This window comes from Callorhinchus milii, unplaced genomic scaffold, assembly GCF_018977255.1.
Source record: "Callorhinchus milii isolate IMCB2004 unplaced genomic scaffold, IMCB_Cmil_1.0 Scaffold1, whole genome shotgun sequence".
NCBI classification, from domain to species: Eukaryota; Metazoa; Chordata; class Chondrichthyes; order Chimaeriformes; family Callorhinchidae; genus Callorhinchus; species Callorhinchus milii.
Window position 1 is genome coordinate 56,109,587 of NW_024704742.1, and position 14,645 is coordinate 56,124,231.

The window sequence follows — 14,645 nt, forward strand, 5'->3', positions numbered from 1 at the left end:
AGTGGGGGGGGGACAGTCAGTGGGGGGGGCAGTCAGTGGGGGGGGGGCAGTCAGTGGGGGGGGGCAGTCAGTGGGGGGGGGCAGTCAGTGGGGGGGGACAGTCAGTGGGGGGGGCAGTCAGTGGGGGGGCAGTCAGTGGGGGGGGGCAGTCAGTGGGGGGGGGCAGTCAGTGGGGGGGGGCAGTCAGTGGGGGGGGGGACAGTCAGTGGGGGGGGCAGTCAGTGGGGGGGGACAGTCAGTGGGGGGGGCAGTCAGTGGGGGGGGCAGTCAGTGGTGGGGGGGACAGTCAGTGGGGGGGACAGTCAGTGGGGGGGGCAGTCAGTGGGGGGGCAGTCAGTGGGGGGGGGGCAGTCAGTGGTGGGGGGACAGTCAGTGGGGGGGGACAGTCAGTGGGGGGGGGACAGTCAGTGGGGGGGACAGTCAGTGGGGGGGGGACAGTCAGTGGGGGGGGACAGTCAGTGGGGGGGGACAGTCAGTGGGGGGGGGGCAGTCAGTGGGGGGGGACAGTCAGTGGGGGGGCGGGGGGTGTAACTGAATGAATGAATGATCGCACATGTATGTAGGTGTGTGTGTGTGTGTGTGTGTACAGGATTGGAGGGAGGGATTGAATGAACGAAACGCACAATGAGTGAGGAGGGGGAGAGCAGAGCCCCGAGAGCTCACACTGTGCGGCTGAGGGGCAGAGCACTGACTGACTGACTGACTCCGCACCGCACGGAGGCAATGCTCTGACGGTGTTGGGTTACGAACCCGCACATCACACCGCACCACCTGATAAAAGGGGAGAGCGGGTCGGGGGCGGTGCGGTGCGGTGTCTGTCTGTCTGTCACTGCCCACAACAGCGATGCGATGGGTCCACTCGGCGGTATGAAGGTCCCGCGTCCGTCGGATTAAACAGTTTCTTTTTGCCTCAAAAAAAAAGTTAGAGCGCTATAGTTTTAAAAGAAAACCCCCCCTCATCCCCGCACCCCCCACCCCCCGCACCCCCCACCCCCCGCACCCCCCACCCCCCCGGGGAGATGGATCCAGACCTGCAAACTCCTCCGGTCAATGTCAGCCTCAGGGACCGATTGCAACACTAATCGGATTAATGTTGGATCGAGTCCTGGTTATTGATTTCTACTCGGAAACTAAACCATTAATAAAACCATGAACAGCAGCCTGGGCTGCCTCAACACGTCCGCCCTGGTACCCGAGCCCCTGACCCCGGACCGCCCGGCCTGGGTAGCCACCACCCTGGCCAGTTTGCTGATCTTCACCATCGCGGGGGATATCCTCGGGAACCTCCTGGTCATCCTCTCCGTCTACAGGAACAAGAAGCTGAGAAACGCCGGTAAGTCAACCACCACAAAAACAGGTCTGTGTCGCCCTCCATCCACACAGCCACAGCTGATTGCCCCCTGTCCCCTGCCCTGCCCTGCCCGGCCCCCTGCCCTGCCCTGCCCCCTGCCCTGCCCTGCCCCCTGCTCTGCCCCCTGCCCTGCCCTGCCCCCTGCCCTGCCCTGCCCTGCACCCTGCCCTGCCCCCTGCCCTGCCCTGCCCGGCCCCCTGCCCTGCCCTGCTCTGCCCTGCTCTGTCCCCTGCTCTGTCCCCTGCCCTGCCCCCTGCCCTGTCCCCTGCTCTGCCCCCTGCCCTGCTCTGCTCTGCCCTGCTCTTGCCCTGCCCTGCTCTGCTCTGCCCCCTGCCCTGCCCTGCCCTGCTCTTGCCCTGCTCTGCTCTGCCCCCTGCCCTGCCCTGCTCTGCCCTGCTCTTGCCCTGCTCTACCCCCCTGCCCTGCCCTGCCCTGCCCTGCTCTTGCCCTGCTCTGCTCTGTGCTTAGAGGATGGCAGTGTAAGAGGATGGTTTCTAAACTATTGCTGTTAACTTCTCAGTTGCAGTGCAGTTCACAGAAGGACATCTTCATCTGCTATATTTGCTTTGCAGTGTCTGAATTGCCAAAAGACTGTTTCAGTCTCTCTCTCTCTCTCTGTCCTAAAATAGGAATCTGCTCTTATTGACTATTATTCAGATGTGACATTATCCCGCACACAACTGTGATCGGACCAGTTATCAGGTTATTTAGGGTTGACAGGTGTAAGCAGAGGAGACAAAGCAAACTTCTTATCTTTCTGTTCTGTCGAAAGAAACTTACATTCATGAGTGGATCTGGTAACAATCGTCTCTATAAGTGTGTTTCTCTTGTGTTTTTTTGACCAGGTTTTTCTCTCCCACTTTTGTGAATGTGTTACATTTGTCCAGCATGAACCTTCCCCTTGATCGCATGAACTGAATGGTTGCTGCCGAACACATGCAAATTTTTTTAAAAAATGTATGAAAAAAAATACGAAAGCCTTTTCTCTGCTCTCCCAACTTTGGGAGTTTTGATAACTTGGTCATTTCATCCACACCTGTTTGCTGCTCAATACACTGCTGTGCGCAATTGGCTGCCGCGTTTCGCCCTCAAAATGTACATTCAATTCACTTTACAGTATATCCTGTGAAGTGCTTTGGGGCGTCCTCAAAAGGCACAAAACAAATGTAATTTTGTTGTTGCTGTTGTGTTAAGGCACTATATCAAATGCAAGGATTATTTGTTGCTGTTGCTCTTCTTGGCCAGAATTATATTTTAGTTCCAACGTTTTGATGTTTAAATGCAACATTGACACCTTTTCTTTGGCATCCCTTTGAAAATATATAATAACAATTCGCATTTATATAGCGTCCTTAGAGGGTGGCATCTCAGAGTGCTTAACAGTGGCAAAGTCTGATGTCGAGCCAGGGGAAAGGGAGGGAGGTGACCGTAAGCACAATCCAAGAGAAAACGATTTTATGTCAGTTTCAACCGCACATGCAATAACAGGAATGGCTAATACACAGTAATTAGTGAGCTTTGCTGAACCGAATATAAGACATTAATGTTTTTTTGGGGGAAGGTTATACTTTCACATTAAAACCCTGCCAGCAGTTCATTATGAGTGGAATAATAATAATATTAGATGTGATGTATCCGAGTGTGTGAGAGATGCTTGTTGATTTGAAAGGGAGATTATTTAGTTATCAAGTGGCTCAAAGTGTCCGGGGAAAAAATAGGCAGAGAATTTGCTTTTCATCACAACCGCAGGGGGTTGATGTGAGTCCTTACACTTTGGAGGAGCGATATGTGCAGTTGGAAAGAGGCAGAAAATGAGGTGGAGTCTCCTTACACTATAAGTCTCAACATCAGTAATACATCGCGTTGCTTTTTACAAACACATTTTTTAAATTTGGCATTTTTGGATGAATTGCTTCCTCTCCCTGAATACATTTGCCTATGATTTGTACATACATGGCCATTTACTTGGTTTCCTGTCATCTTTCAACATGACAATAAAATAGATGTCAGTATTTATTCAAAGGTAACTCATACTTCACTGTGGTATTTACATCTATTGAAGTTTGTTGAAAAATGTATTGCTTTAAAACAGTCCCATTTTGTAACAATAATACTTTGCCCCGTATCTTATGGCATTATATTTTAGTTGCAAATGCCATATGTAAATGACTGTAATTGGATGGATCATTTGCACAACAAAGCTAACAAGTGCTATGATTGATTATTTTTCACATGTGCTATTTTTTGGTATTGTTATGGATACATTTCCAAATATTTGGTTCTTACATTTCATTTATTTTTCAACATACATATAGAATGTGCAAATATTTATTTGATTGAAAGAAAACATGGTAATATTCAGGTTTAACTTGTAATACTCATCATCCGGGGCTGTCTTTAATGCATGGAATGTGGTTGTGAATATTGTAGATTAAACTGCATTGATCAGCATTGATGCTTACTGAAGAATGCCAAAGAATACTGGCTTTAAAGCAGTATGAATTTGAGACAAGATTTCCTTTGGGCATTAAAACAATGATTTCCTACAAAAAATGCAGATTTTTGCTTCTGCCTTATGTTTTAATCACACTCACTACTGTATTTAGATGTGCTTATTAGCTATTGATATATACAGAACAACAACAGCAACTTTCACTTATATAGCTCCCTCCACAGAGGGTAGCATCTCAGAGTGTGGAGTGCGCTATATAATGACTGTAATTGAATATAGGATTGTCTAACTTCTTATATTTTATATGATTCTTTTTAAACAAAACCTAAATTTCTCTTTATATATTGACTATTTTAGACTCTATGTAAATTCTCAGATATAAAGTTTGTCAAGCGAGGGATGGAAATACATAATTTTAAAAGGAACAAAAATGATATCTATGGAGGCATTGCTAGAATAATTAACTTCTGTTAGCAATAAAACTAAAAGAGAGTATCCTTCAAGATAACTCAATAGGTAATGGTTTCATCAATACACAATTGACCTATCTGGTTGGACAAAACAATAATACTGAGTATTATTCAACCCTCCTCTGGAATTCTTAAATTGATGTTTATTTGACCTCAGTCACCAATACTTTGATATCTGGTTTCATGAAACTGGCATTAATAACCACATCATATAAAGAACTTAAGAGTATTCATGGTGTTAATCATATTTTCAGCAAAGTACTGTCTTAGTAGGTGATTAAATCTATATTTCCTAAAATGCAGGGTATTTCATAAACGTTTCTAATGCATTGACCAAAACTAGTAGAAACCCACAATGGTTAATTAAGTCATGCACAATTGTCTCAATACATTGATTGGCAATGGAACAGTGCTGGAAATATTTTAAAGGAGCATTGGGTTTAGATTATTTTATCCCATTCCCCTTGCTATGCCGGATTGGGTGGGTTAAAATTGTAAAGGTGCTACAATTACTCAGCCACTATGCTTCACAGTAAATCCTGTGAAATGCTTTGAGATGTCTGGATAACATGATAAGGAGCTATATCAAATGCAAGGATCATTATATAAAGAACAATGTTTTTTCTTGGAATACAAAAGACATTATGTTTATTAACCATAGCTACAGCATTATTCATGGCTGTGCACAAGTTGTACGCCAAGTTTTCCCACAGAAAGTGTACAGTCACACCGCATTGGAGTACAACCTGTGAAATATTTAGAGATGGCTCAACTAGAAATTGCGATCCTGGTACTTTGTTTTGAATCCTAGGATTTGGGGAGTTTAATGCTCCAAAATTCCAGAATCCCGAGGTGCTAACTTTTACTTTGGAAAAATTGCCAGGGAATTCAGCCAAGAGTCCTGGCATTGCAAAGCAATCTCTCCCTGAACCAGTGACTGACTCACCTCCGTTCCTGCCTACATCAGCAACACTGTGGCCTGACAGAAAAACTGACAGCAAAAAATTAATTGGCACAAATAGATACAAAAAGAGACACTATACAAGATAAAAGGGTGCTTTGGGTGAGAAGTTAAATTAAGGTCCTGTCTGCCTGTTCAAGTGGACATCAAAACATTCTTAATACTGTTGAAAAGAGAAATGCGAAGGGTGTGTTTCTCCACCTGTGCCAGGCTTGCAGAAAAATATAATAATAATCCTTGCATTTGATATAGTGCTTTTCACATCAGGAGAATGTCCCAAAGTGCTTCACAGAATATACTGTAAAGTGAATTGACTGTATATTTGTGGGCGAACGCAGCAGCCAATTGCGCACAGCAGTGTCCCACAAACACTCATGGATTGAAAATGACCAATTTATTATTGTTTTTGTTTTTTGGAGGGATTATTATTAGGCGTGTGGAGTAAGGAAACTTGCCCAAGGTTTCGCCCTCTGCCTGAAATTGGACTCGGGTCTCTCACTTGCAAAGCGAGTGCTCTAACCACTGAGCTACAGGACTCCACCAAGTATAGTTTTTATACTTGGCGGCAATTTTATGTGAAGCTCTTTGAGACGTTTCATTGTTAAAGGTGTTATATCATGTGCAAAAATTGCCTTATTAACATTATCTGACTTCCAATTGTGCATGACTTTTCATGTTATGGGGTAAATTTGATATAATTACACTGGGTAGCACAACATTATTTGTATGTTTGTCTCATGGATTTGAGTCCATTTTTAATGAGGTACTGCAGTTTATCTGTCTGAATTGTGTTGCTATTGTCAGGAATTTTCTTGCAATTAATTTTCCATCACAACCTGTTGTCTGCTTCATGTTCTCTGCCATACCTGCCTCATTATTCGCAAGTGGGTTTTCAGCCATTCTGCCCCTGCTCTGCGGTACTCCTTTGCAGAGTCCTTCTGACTCATCCACTCCCTCCCCTTGTTCAAAGTCCATCTGAATATGTACTTCTTTAACCCCACTTACAGTCATTTTCTTCTCCCCACTTCCCTCACTCCCACCTCCAGCTCAGGTGTTAAGCATTGCCAAGCGCTTTGAGACATCCTCCCAACTTGTTTTAACCTGTGTGTCCATTTTATTGTGCTATCTATACTTATGATTTATGTTTGAATTCTAAGCTTTTTGGGCCAATGTCAATTTTTTAGAAGCTGTTGGTCAGATTTTGTCGGTTTTCTTTGTTGATATGTAAGCTGCTGATTATTATCATCATCCTCACATTTGATACAGTACCTTTCACATCGGGAGGATGTCTCAAAGCTCTTCAACAATAACAACAACAACTTGGATTTATATAGCGCCTTCCACGCCGGACGGCATCTCAGAGTGCTTCACAGTAACGGATCCCGGGACCGAGCCAGGGGGAGGGGGAGGAAGGTGACCTAAAGCACGGTCGAAAAGAAAGGTCTTCAGCAGAGACCTGAAAATAGGAAGAAAGGGAGTGAGATGAAGGGAGTGAGGAAGGGAGTTCCAGAGCCTCGGGGCGTAGTGGCTGAAAGCACAGCTGCCGAGGGTGGAGCGGAGGACTCGGGGGATGAGGAGGAGGTCAGACCCGGAGGAACGAAGGCAACAGGCACTCTTTTGAGGAGAGAGGAGGTCAGTGAGGTAGGGGGGTGCAGAGGAGTGGAGGGATTTGAAGACAAGGGTGAGGATCTTGAAGTCGATCCTTTCTGGGACAGGCAGCCAGTGCAGTCTGGCAAGGACTGGGGTAATCGGGGAGCGGAGTTTGGTGCGGGTGAGAATTCAGGTGGCAGAGTTTTGAATGATTTGGATTTTATGGAAGGTAGTGGAGGGGAGACTGGCGAGGACGGCGTTATCGTCCAGCTGAGAGGTGACAAAGGCATGGACCAGGGATTCAGTGGCTTTCGGAGAGAGGTATTGGCAGAGACGGGCAATGATTCGGAGGTGGAAGAAGGCAGTGCTGGTGAGGGACCAGATGTGGGGGAGGAAGGATAATTGGGGGATCTGCAGGATAGTGTAGCGACTGTAGATCTTGCAAGTGAAGATTAGACACATGTACACAAAATGGATGAGTGCTTAGTGAAACTCCAGAAATCATGAATTGTTCCTTGCACAGTATAGCATTACAGCTACCGTAAAGGTAATGGGCTCAGTTAAACTAATCTACTGCTCAAAGGCTTTCCAACTCTCCAAAACCATTCTTTCAAGTGCCAACGTGGTTATCCACTTAAGAAGTTAATCCTTCATATCATTCCATTCATGAACACTAAACTTTCATATTTCTAATAGTGGCTTTTGGATACTTAAAATTGTAGAACTATGATAATGATAGATAAAATGACAAACTACATCAATAAAAAGGTTTCCGCTTGTGCAATTATTTAGCAATAGTCATCAACACCTGGTTTTGAAGTAATGAATAAAATAATTAATATTAATAAAATTATTAAATCTAATACTTGATCTCAATAAACTAACAATCCTTTAAACATTATTTGTTTAGAATATCCTGTTTCAAGCTCAAATTTGTTATAACAGATTATGTTTTAATAAACAATGTAATTGCTTTGTTATTCTTGGCAGCGGAATGGCAAAAGACTATTTAAAATAAGCAAGGACCAAGAGCTTCTGCAAGTACTTGCCTGGAAGAGCTTCTTATTAAATATCCTTTTGAAGCAGTTGTTAAATTACCAGAATTTGGCAGTGAATATGAATATCTGAACAGCAAAGCCAAATTGTTCTCCATGTTCTCAGGAATGTGCAGGTGAATGGTAAAGAGAAATAGATGATAATACTGCTTTCTGATTACTCTAATAAAACATCATTAACAGCAAATTAATGCTCTGGTGAGAGACTCCTGGAGTACTGCATACAGCTCTGGTCACCTTGACATAGGGTGCTGCCAAGGTCCTACAGGAGAGCAATGAACATGATCCCCAGTGTTAGAGGAATGAACTATGGGCAATGATTGGACAAACTATGGCTCTTCAGTTTTGGAAAGAAAAGTCTCAGAGGGGACCTTCAAGAGCTATATAAGATTTTAAATGGGTTTGAGAAAGTACATTCAGAACAATATTTTTCAATGCACCAAGACAGCAGAATAAAAGGATGAAAATGACAATTTTAAAGCCAGGAAGTTTTTCTTTATCAAGAGGATCATTAATTAATGATTGCAATGAGTTATCAGGAAGGGTCGCTGGGACTAAGATGTTGGAGCTATTTTTTTTTAAAAAACTTGATTCTGTGAGGATAGAAGGTTGTTCATTCTGGAAGTATTAAATTATCCTTTTGAAGCAGTTGTTAAATTACCAGATTTTGGCAATGAATATGAATATCTGAACAGCAAAACCAAATTGTTCTCCATGTTCTCAGGAATGCACAGGTGAATGGTAAAGAGAAATAGAAAGTCTTCTTCATCTGACCTTCTCTTGGGATTTTGTGAATGTTATTAGATGATTAATGGATTATGCTTTACAATCTTCACGTTTTGTGGAAACATTTGCAGGGAAGGTCAGAAACTTCTTTGCACCTATTGATATTGGTACAGGTTCTACAATTCTTAAATTAATGTGAATCACACTCGATCTTACAAAGAAGGAAACTAAAAATGATGCTATTCTATTTCTCGTGGTGAGGAAAAGTAATTGAAAAATCAAGTCTTTAGGGAATTCTCTCTCTGCGATCACTGCTATTTTTCTACAATCAATCTTATCAGGATTTATTAACTTGCCATATTCTGACAGCTCATTACCATAATCTTTATCCTCCCTTAGTCCACTGTCAGAAAACTCAAGGGAATATTGTAAAAGTTATTTTTGGGCCAGGTCTAAATAATTATCATTTCTCTGGGTTAGATACCTCTGAATACTCAGAAAAAAATACTTTGCTGGTTTTGATATGCTTGAGAGTGGTGGGGAGGTGAGGGGGGAAAGAGAAATTCCCCCTTTCAGAGTGACCAAAATTAAATACAGACTTAATTTTGAAGCCGGATTTCCATAATTTCTTTTGCAAGTAGAAGGAGTCATGAAAAGAGCAAATGAGATATTATGTTTTAAATATTAATAATAATCCTTTCATTTGATGTAGAGCCTTATTACGTCCTCGAGACATCTGAAAGTGCTTCACAGAATATACTGTAAAGTGGATTGACAGTCATTTTTATTTGAAGGCTAATCTGGCAACCAGGTTGCACAGAGCAATGTCCCACAAACAGCCATGGAGTGAGTGACCCAGTTTTATTTGGGGGAATTGTTGGCCAGGACACCTGGAAAAACTTCCTCCTGTTTTCGAATAGTGCCGTGAGATCTTTTATCGTCCACCTGAATAGGCAGATGGTTTTACCGTCTCATCTAAAGAACGGCACCTCTGACAATGCAGCAGCCCACCAAGATTGCGTTGGAGTGTCATCGTAGACTATGTGAGTTCAACTCCCGATGTGGGGCTTGGACCCACAATCTTCTGATTCAGAGGCGAAAGTGTTACCACTACGCCAGTCTTACACACAATGCATTAAATACAACCACAGAACAAGAGCTTCAAAGAGAAGACTGCATTCAACAATTTACCATTTCTGAACACTGAAATGCTACATAAATACTTGCAGACGATCTATGTATCTCATTTTTAAAAATCTGTGCACCTATACCATCAGCTCCCATTTCTTCCACCCCATTGAAAATGTTACTGTGTGAAAATAATTCTTACATTTGATAAAGCATGTTTCACATTATGAGGACATTTCATTTTGCTTCACAGGATATACTGAAACTGTGTTTTGTACTCGGAACTCTTGAGGTCCTGTTACAAAATGTTTTGAAAGTGTGGATAGGAACATAATAATAATAATCCTTGCATTTGATATAGCGCTTTTCATGTCTTCTGGACGTCTCAAAGCGCTTCACAGAATATACTGTAAAGTGAATTGACTGCATATTATGTGTGCGAACATTTCTGAATATACAGAAGACATACATGATAAATGATGCCTAAATATTAATTTTAGCTTCCATCTAGAAGAAGCAGATTAAAAAAATATATTTTTAAAATGCTTCATCAAAATTAGAAGAATTAGAAAGAGACTGATTAACTGAACTAGTTGCCTTCTGCTTTGCCTAATGGCATTTCTGTGTTGTTCTTTTTCTCCCAAGTCTCATTTCTATTGCATCCAAATATTCTGCAGCTGGATTGACAGAAGTTCCCAAATTAGAATTTTACAACAACAACATAAACCACTTGCACTGATACAGCACCCCTCCGCAGGATAGCGTCCCAGAGCGCTTTATCTTGTTCTTCAGGTGCTTTAGTGGAGGAAGACTCATCACTAAAAGTGTCTCCAGATTTGCTGCTTGGTTTTCATTAACATTAGCAAAATGACATATATTATAGCAGGCACTAAGGAATATCAGACACTGAAGTGATTTCATTAGTGTTACTTCAGAAACTTGGTTAAATGGCTTTTAAATCCACTGCTTTTTGATGTTTGGATTTTGGACTTGCTGTCGTACATATGTTCAAGCAGATTAAAGGATCTTGGAACAAACAAAATAAATGTAGTTGATATCAGTAGTGTCCAGGCAAAACAGAGACAGCTATAGAATCCATAATGCTCTGAGGCACCACATTTGAGAGCTTTAAACCAACAAAAAAACAAATTACATTTGCATAGTGCCTTTCATGTTGGAAGGATGTCCCAAGGCACTGGATAGTTAGGGATCTGGATCTGCGATGCGGTTTGGGTTCAGGATGGGTGGAGAGCAGGGAGGGTTGGGTAGGAGGATGATCAAAGGTGTGGTCGAAGAGGATTGTCTTGACATGGGCCGTGAAGGAGACAGGGAGGGAGTGAGGTGAAGGAGTTCCAAAGGGTGGGGGCATAGAGGCTGAATATCTAACTGCCAATGGTGGGGTGGGGTGGGCCAGGCAGGGGACATGGAGCAGCCAGAACCTGCTGAGCAGAGGGAGGTTACCAGTATGGAGTTACCAAGAGTTAGGTTTTGGTAGGGAGGAGCAAGGCATGCAAGGCTTTGAATGTGAGGATGAGGAAAACTACCTTACTGGCCATTTTGAGAATTCATGTCCCCTGAATCTGACTGGGAGGTCTTCTTGCTTTCATGTAGGCTTAAACCTGTTTCCACCCAAATGTATGAGACACAGTTCAAAGCTCCCATTGTAATTTTGGACACCAATACAACTGCGAATATTCAAAAAAAAATGTTTCACCCACTGTCAGCAGCGATTGCAGTTACCAGTCTGTCGACTCGTACACCCACTTCCAAATAGTTGGAGGATTTGTACTGTATACATTGATTCCAGAGGAAGCATATAATATAATATGACACACAAACTGATCAATATGCTGTTACTTAATGAGTTTAACTGGCTGCTTATGATCACTGGTTTAAAAATAAGCTAACAGCTATAGGCAATAATTTAGTATTATTAATAATAATATAACAATAATAATCATCCTTGCATTTAATATTACATTGAGAAGCTGACAACATCTCAAAACCCTTCACATGCATTTGCTGTCAAGTGTAGTGACAGTATTTATAGGCAAATGCAGCATTTACATACAGCAATTTACATACAGCAAGGACCCACAAACAGCCATAACTACAAATTGACTACTGCATTAGCGTAATTTGCGAGTGTTTCAGGCATCAAAGAGTTGTGTCTGAGATATTAGATATAAGATACAGATATGAAACTTGTTTATGGAAGAGATCTGAGATTAGAGACTCTTTTAAACAGTTGAAATTCATTTTTTTTTAACCTATTTTGTCAATTTCCTGTGACCTACTTGTGTAATTGTAAGTCAGAAGCTGCAGAGAGATGCACAAAGGGGCATGTGAAGTGCCCTGAAATCAGTAAAACAAACATAACAAGGAAAACACTTAATCTTTTTTAAAACAAAGTGCTTTGCAAATATAATCCATACAGGGAGCAGGAAATTCACAAAAAATTCAACAATTTCTAATTTCAATGAATTTCGGATGAAAACAAATCCCTGGCTATAACTCAGTATATGATTGTTTCATTCAAAGGGAATTGACCATTTCTGGGGAATAAGTGGAATGGGAGTAATATCCATCAATCAAAGCTGCCTAAGACAAATTTGATCATATTAGGTGTCAGAGTGACTCAGTTGGTAGCACTCTTGCCTCTGAGTCAGAAGGTTTTGGGTTCAAGCCCCAAATACATTGAGTTTATAATCTCTGCTGATACCTGCAATACAGTGTATTTTCTGAGTACTGTATTCCAGATGAGACGTTAAACTCAGGTCATGTCTGCTTGTTCGGGTGGTTGTTAAAGGATCCTATGATATTATTCAAAAAGATTATTCTCATGGCACTGTCCTAGCAATCCTCCAAATAAAATTGGTCATTCATTTCATCGCTTACAAATACACGAGTCACTGCCCTTCACAGAAAGTATTTTGACACATTATAGGCACTTTATACAAAGATCATTATAATCGACAAAGTCATGGGATAAACTCCCAGCAAAGGAATAAAAATCAATGTAAATGGTGGGGGAAGCTGGATTTGTTTTGTACTCTGCAGTAGAGACAGAGGAATTAAATGTAATCCCAATAGAGTTTTAGTTTTTAGATTTTGACTTGAAGATTATGAAGATCATCGTGTTGGTGCATAGTGAATGTGTCTTAAAACAATTATCAGTGTGAAGACTCTTTCCTAATGGTAATTGTGTGAATTCAGTTCTTCTTCTCATTAAATTTATCATGTTTAATAAATAGCTTTTGATTGCTGGAAATGATGAGTGTGTATGGGCGAGTCTACTCGAGGCATTGCTCCTCAGCAGCACTGAAGTACAATAGAGAGATATGTAAATAGAGATTTCTGTATCCATGCAATGATACACAATCCTACCCTGTTAGCAGTAAAATTCTGTTTTCCAGCACAGTGTAAAAGGAAAATAAACACTGGCTGCATCAATAGAAATATAGTTGGTAACAGCAATAATTATAATTTCTTTTGAAAAGGTGATACATGAAATAAGTTTTAAAATGAAGTGAAAATTCTGAAGTAAGATTCTCATGATTTCAAGCCTGTAGTGAAAATGAGGTATTCCTTTAATGCCTCATATCAAAATAATTATATTCTGTTACGTTCTGATGAGAGACAACACTTCCATTGTATATATCTACGTCTAAGCAAGCTAGAAGCATTCTTTTGAGGTACTGAAGCATCACAAAAATCTCTCTTCTGGATTGAAGAGGAGGTCACTAGGACATTTTTGACTGATTGGGAGGCCAGTGGCACAGTATGGAAAAATGGACATTAATGCCAAATTGAAACAATAGAAGGTTGAAAATTATCACATCAAATCAGTTAAGAAACATTGTAATTTCCAGTTTATTACTAATGACTGGCCATGGATGTGAAAAACCTGATCCCCAACTTTGGCAGAATTGTGGTGAACTTGAGTTTATTCCTTCAATTACTGCAGAACATGACACTTCACTGTTGCTTGCCTGGTTTCGATTCCTATCTCTCTCACCGTCTCCACCTCATTGCCTCTAACGGTTTCCCCTCCAGCCCCTGGACTGTCACATCTGGCGTCCCCCAGGGCTCTGTCCTTGGCCCTCTCCTCTTTAATATCTACATGCTCCCCCTTGGTGACATCATCTGCAAACATGGGGTCAATTTCCATATGTATGCGGATGACACCCAACTCTATCTTTCTGCCTCCACCCTCAACTCCAGGACCACTGGAATTTTGTTGTTGTTGTTGCTTTACCAAATAGCGTACCAGCTTACCTTGGATCTAGTTACACCAGAAAGGTTCAACTCGGGTCTAATCTTTATTAACAGGTTGATAAGTGTGATAACAGATGTTTAGTGAAATATTACATCTGAGTGTAGATTTACTTTACGTAGCATTTCAATGAATATAGAATTTGGCAAATTGTTAAATATAGCCTTAATTTTGAACACTATTTTCTGTAAGTACTCTTACAAACTACAGATAATGCGAATTTTAAAGTTAATATTGAATTCATTACTTGCCCAGGTCTGAACAGTCTAAATTGCTGCGTAAATAGAGTAAATCTACACCCAAATGGAATTTATCCCCAGTGTTGCAATAATTATCTTAGAAAGTGATATTTACCACTTTGAAGAAACATTGCAGTTTTCACTCCATCGAAACATTTGCATATTATGTAGTGCTTTATCATGTCAGTGAGAGATCTCCAAAAACTTAACAGGATATACTGTAAAATGTAGTGGCTGTTTACTTGTAGGCGAACGAGGCAGCCGATTGCGCACACAATTGCTACACTTAACAACAACAACAACAAATTACACGTAGTGACTTTCACGTCAGCAGGACATCCCAAGGGCTGTAAACAGTAAAATCTTATGAAGCACTTTGAAACATCTTGTGATAAGA

The 14,645-nt window shown here is 41.6% G+C and overlaps 1 protein-coding gene across 1 annotated transcript in view; it reads left to right on the forward strand.

The window, feature by feature from the left end:
- Nucleotides 1-1,149: 1,149 nt before the first annotated feature.
- mtnr1aa (melatonin receptor 1A a) overlaps nucleotides 1,150-14,645 on the forward strand; it is a 38,747-nt gene continuing 25,251 nt past the window's right edge. The window contains exon 1 of the mRNA XM_042336848.1: nucleotides 1,150-1,333. Within this exon, the coding sequence (XP_042192782.1) occupies nucleotides 1,150-1,333 (184 nt within the window). The remainder of the gene's footprint in view (nucleotides 1,334-14,645) is intronic.